The sequence below is a fragment of the Apium graveolens genome, chromosome 2 (assembly GCF_009905375.1).
Source record: "Apium graveolens cultivar Ventura chromosome 2, ASM990537v1, whole genome shotgun sequence".
Taxonomy (NCBI): Eukaryota; Viridiplantae; Streptophyta; class Magnoliopsida; order Apiales; family Apiaceae; genus Apium; species Apium graveolens.
In genome coordinates, this window is record NC_133648.1 from 165,893,928 (window position 1) to 165,897,917 (window position 3,990).

At 34.3% G+C, this 3,990-nt stretch overlaps 1 protein-coding gene across 1 annotated transcript; it reads right to left on the reverse strand.

The window, feature by feature from the left end:
* Positions 1–1,386: 1,386 nt before the first annotated feature.
* Positions 1,387–1,854, reverse strand: LOC141695293 (uncharacterized). Its single transcript, XM_074499553.1, has 2 exons — positions 1,560–1,854; positions 1,387–1,457 (listed from the first exon to the last, which is right to left on the reverse strand). The coding sequence occupies exons 1-2, from the start codon at positions 1,852–1,854 to the stop codon at positions 1,387–1,389; spliced, it is 366 nt and encodes a 121-aa protein (XP_074355654.1).
* Positions 1,855–3,990: the final 2,136 nt, after the last annotated feature.

Here is a 3,990-nt window from a genome sequence, read left to right on the forward strand (position 1 = left end):
GCTTTTGGCTTGGGAATAGACTGTCCAATAGCAACTATGGCAGTTGCAGCTGTGGCCACCTTGTGAGGGATGTGAGGACCATTTTCAATACAGTTGATGTAGCTTTCATCTTGAGAGAGAAGATATAGATGCATCTTCACTTTCCAGTGATGATAATTATCTCTTTCCAGGATTGGAATCTTTACACCAATATCCTTCTTACTCATGATGTTAGTAGAATAGATCTTTAAACTCTTTGTAAGTTAAGAGCTTGCTCTGATACCAATTGTTATTCCCAAGAAACTAACAATGAGATTTACAGAAGGGGGTTGAATGTAAATCTCAAAACTTTTTTAAGTTTTGAGCAGTTTCAAAGGCTACGTGTTTTGATGAACAAGTGTGTGTGAATTGCTTTGAGCTGGTGCAGACATATATATATTCAAACACAAATGTATAGAATACAAAAGACTTAAAAACTTTTCTGGTGGATTTGTTGTTCCACCAGAGATGTGTTATTTCAGAAAATCTGTGATTCAAGAAATTGATCACAGCTGCTTCCTAGTACAAACTAGATGATTTTCTCTCAATGTTTTTCTAAACAGCTCTGGAAAATTCACACACTAATTACTAGCTGCAACTTGGTTTATTTATCACCAAGTTTACAAGTGAAGACAAAAAATATAAAATACAATTGAAAAGATTCTTCACATGTTTCTTCTTCATTTCTCTATCCAATGCAATCTAGGATAATCTGTGAATCTTTGAATACTTCCTTGTTTGCACCAGAATGGAAATGCTGCATTTTCTTGATTCCTCCAAGAGGCTATCACATTCCAATTGTCTCTGTCAACCCATGTGCCTCTGTCAGCTTATGAATTGTCACTGTCAACTGCTATTGAACTTAGCATCCATTGAAGCTTTCATCCGTTGATGACTTTATCCGTTGATGCATTAGCAGTTGAAGCTTTATCCATTGATGCACTCATCCGTTGATGGATGTTATCCGTTGAAGCTTTAGAGACATCCGTTGAAGCTTTGTTTCTTATCCGTTGAAGGTCTTTAACTTATCAGTTGATACTACTTCACTTATACAAAATTACAAGGCATGAAATATTTACAATTAGCCCTCCTGTTTGCATATCCACTAGTAGTCAACATGACTTATAATTTCCCACAACATCTAAGAATTATAACTTTAATACATAAACTGAAATGTGCTACAATACTAAACTTATTTCTAAGTAAAGCTACTCCATCAACGGATAGCCAGAATTATCTTATCCGTTGAGGCTACAGACACTGGATTCCTACTTAAGTGTTTTGTTTAACTTATCATCAAACTAATACACATATTCCTAACACGCATCTAAGAGTTTTTTAATGAGTATGGAGCAACCACAGACGGGACTATTCGACGCATGAAAATGCATCTACTACATACTGTTGGTAAAGCCTTCCGCCCAACCGTACATGCAAACCTAAATGTTGAATAAACTTGTTAGAGACAATTTAGACAGTATGCTAAACATGTAATAAAAAAATCAATATTAAAAAAGGGAGTACAAATCATCAAACTTTACCTTCATTACGTCGGACTTGGAACCTATAGGCATAATATTCTTTCATCATAATTCTTTTACGCTTCTTCTTGTTTTGATTCTCAGAATCTACATAAGGTATTTCATCATGGTAGTCATCCTCACCAAGAGGAAATAGAAGGGGGTACTGCAATTCCATGAGTGAAGGATGAACGCTGGAGATTCTTTCAAGTACTTTATCAGACTTTTCCATCACTATATCACGCTTATTCACATCTACCTTCTTCTCAACAATTATATCTCTATCACCAACTGTTGTGTCAATATCGCCAACCATTACACATGCTACCTCATCTGAGGTCCTATCAAATTTTCACGCCCACTCTCAGAATGACATACCTTCAACTTTATTTTGAGATCTCTTACATGATTTTCTTTGAATCGATCCTGAGCCATTCTGAATTTCCTCACCGATTGGTTCATTTCATCTAACATTTTGACCAAACTTTCAAAGATTTCAACATCAAGTGCATCTCCATCATCAACTTTAATCCATTTTCATACGGTTCTCAATTTCGTGCTCAGTGTCATAAATGTAGAGCTGACAAAATTTTGGATCGGTTCCTTCGTTGGGTATAAGTTTTCCAAACACATGATGGTTTTGTCCATTGAGACGATAAACATATGGAGCTCTTCCGCAGTTAATAGAATAATCAATCTTACCACCCATTGAAGTAAACGCAAACATACATCCTAATGCATCTTTTGAAATAATTACTTATCGCAGGATCAGTATATAATTTCAGAAGATAAGATGGAGTTGGCGGTGTTCGTGGAAGTTTTATATGACCTTGACAGCAACATAAACTAAACTTAGGAGTACCATTTTCAATATTTTTGGTGGTTCTCTCTTCTTTCTACATAACAGCATCAAATTTACACAAAACTCGGTAGGAGGACCTAACGAACAATAACTGGTCGATCCTGCAGTGGTAAAATTTCGTCTACATTGTTTAGTAAAACTTTAAAACATTATTTTACTAAACAAAATTGTCAGTATAAATTTACAGAACATTAGGTACCTGGTTCAGTTTCACTGGTATGCTTGAATGCATGGTCAATGTAAGGATTGATGTAATCTATTAAAACATAAAAAACAAAAAATAAAAGATTGACATTTTCATAATTATCTACATTGAAATGTTGTTTTTAAAATTACATAGAAGAGTGTTAATGGCAATTACCATCATCCCAAAACAAATCACCCTCTTCTGCTTGTAATTCTGGAATTACAGAATGCTCTGCAAACAACATAATCTTGATTCTAAATACTTAACAACATTTAACATGTGATTATATCCGCTTATTGAAATTACTGTAACGTGAACTCTAGCAAATTACGGTAACATAATAAATAAATTAAAAATCAATGTTACTTTAATGTGATGAATAATACAGAAACCTGTAGATTCAAAATCCATGTTGCCATCATTTTTATCAAACAGACGCGTAGACGGGATATCAACACATGGAGTAGGACTTATTTTCCTAAAGTTAGTAGTTTTAGAAAATTCCCCCCCTAGAAAAAGCGCCTGCAAGTAGGATCAATATTTTACAAATGGTAATCAATTTAGTAGGTGAATTACAAATCGCATTGCAATATAAATTCCAAAAAAAATAGTAATACCTGGCTGAAAATTATTCAAACTATGCCTGTTTGAAATGTTGGAGAAAGGGACTATTGAACCAAGTGGTGATTCAGAGTTAGGTTTCCTTCTTGTCTCCCCGTTTAACGTTGATTTGGAACAAATACCAGCGGTGCCTAGAGAAAAATTATAAAAATTATAAAAATTATAAAAATTATTCCTATAGGTGGTATTAATGTTATGAGTAAGTTTTATCCAATATACAAATTAGAATACAACAATAGAATTTTTTTTAAAAAAAATAACATTTTTACCTCGATCATGAGAAAGAGGTGTTCTTCACGGATTTTCATGACTATTCTGTGAACCACCTGATTCGGAAAAAATAGTGCATAATGGACTGGTGCGAATATTTGAAGGAGTACCTCTTCCACGAACCACATGTGCAAATCCTGGTGGGTGATTCTGAGTTGCACTATCGGAACCAAGTGTATAAAAAGGACTTACGTGACTATTATTTGGAACACTCTTTGGCTTTTTCGCAACTGATCTTGTATATTTAAAGATTGAAAAAGATTTTCCTACAGTTGGTTGATATTTAATAACTGATTGAAGTACATATATTACAGAACATAGATTTTACATTTAAATACCTGATGGCGGGGACTTGAACACATTGCTACTTGAAATTGTGGATAAGAAATCTACAACACTGACAAAAGTTTGGGATGGATGAGTTTTCTTGTGGGATTGAAGACGACTGTATATAACACCTGGGGGGAAAGTGAGTAGAATGTGAGTAAGTTTTATCAAACATACAAAGTAGG

Excerpts from the sequence above, each read along its gene's own strand:
- LOC141695293 (XM_074499553.1), bottom strand. The coding sequence starts at position 1,854 with ATGGTTGGCGATATTGACACAACAGTTGGTGATAGAGATATAATTGTT. Across the intron at positions 1,458-1,559 it reads CCAAGTCCGACGTAATGAAG|GTTTGCATGTACGGTTGGGC; the intron begins GTAAAGTTTGAT and ends TTCAACATTTAG.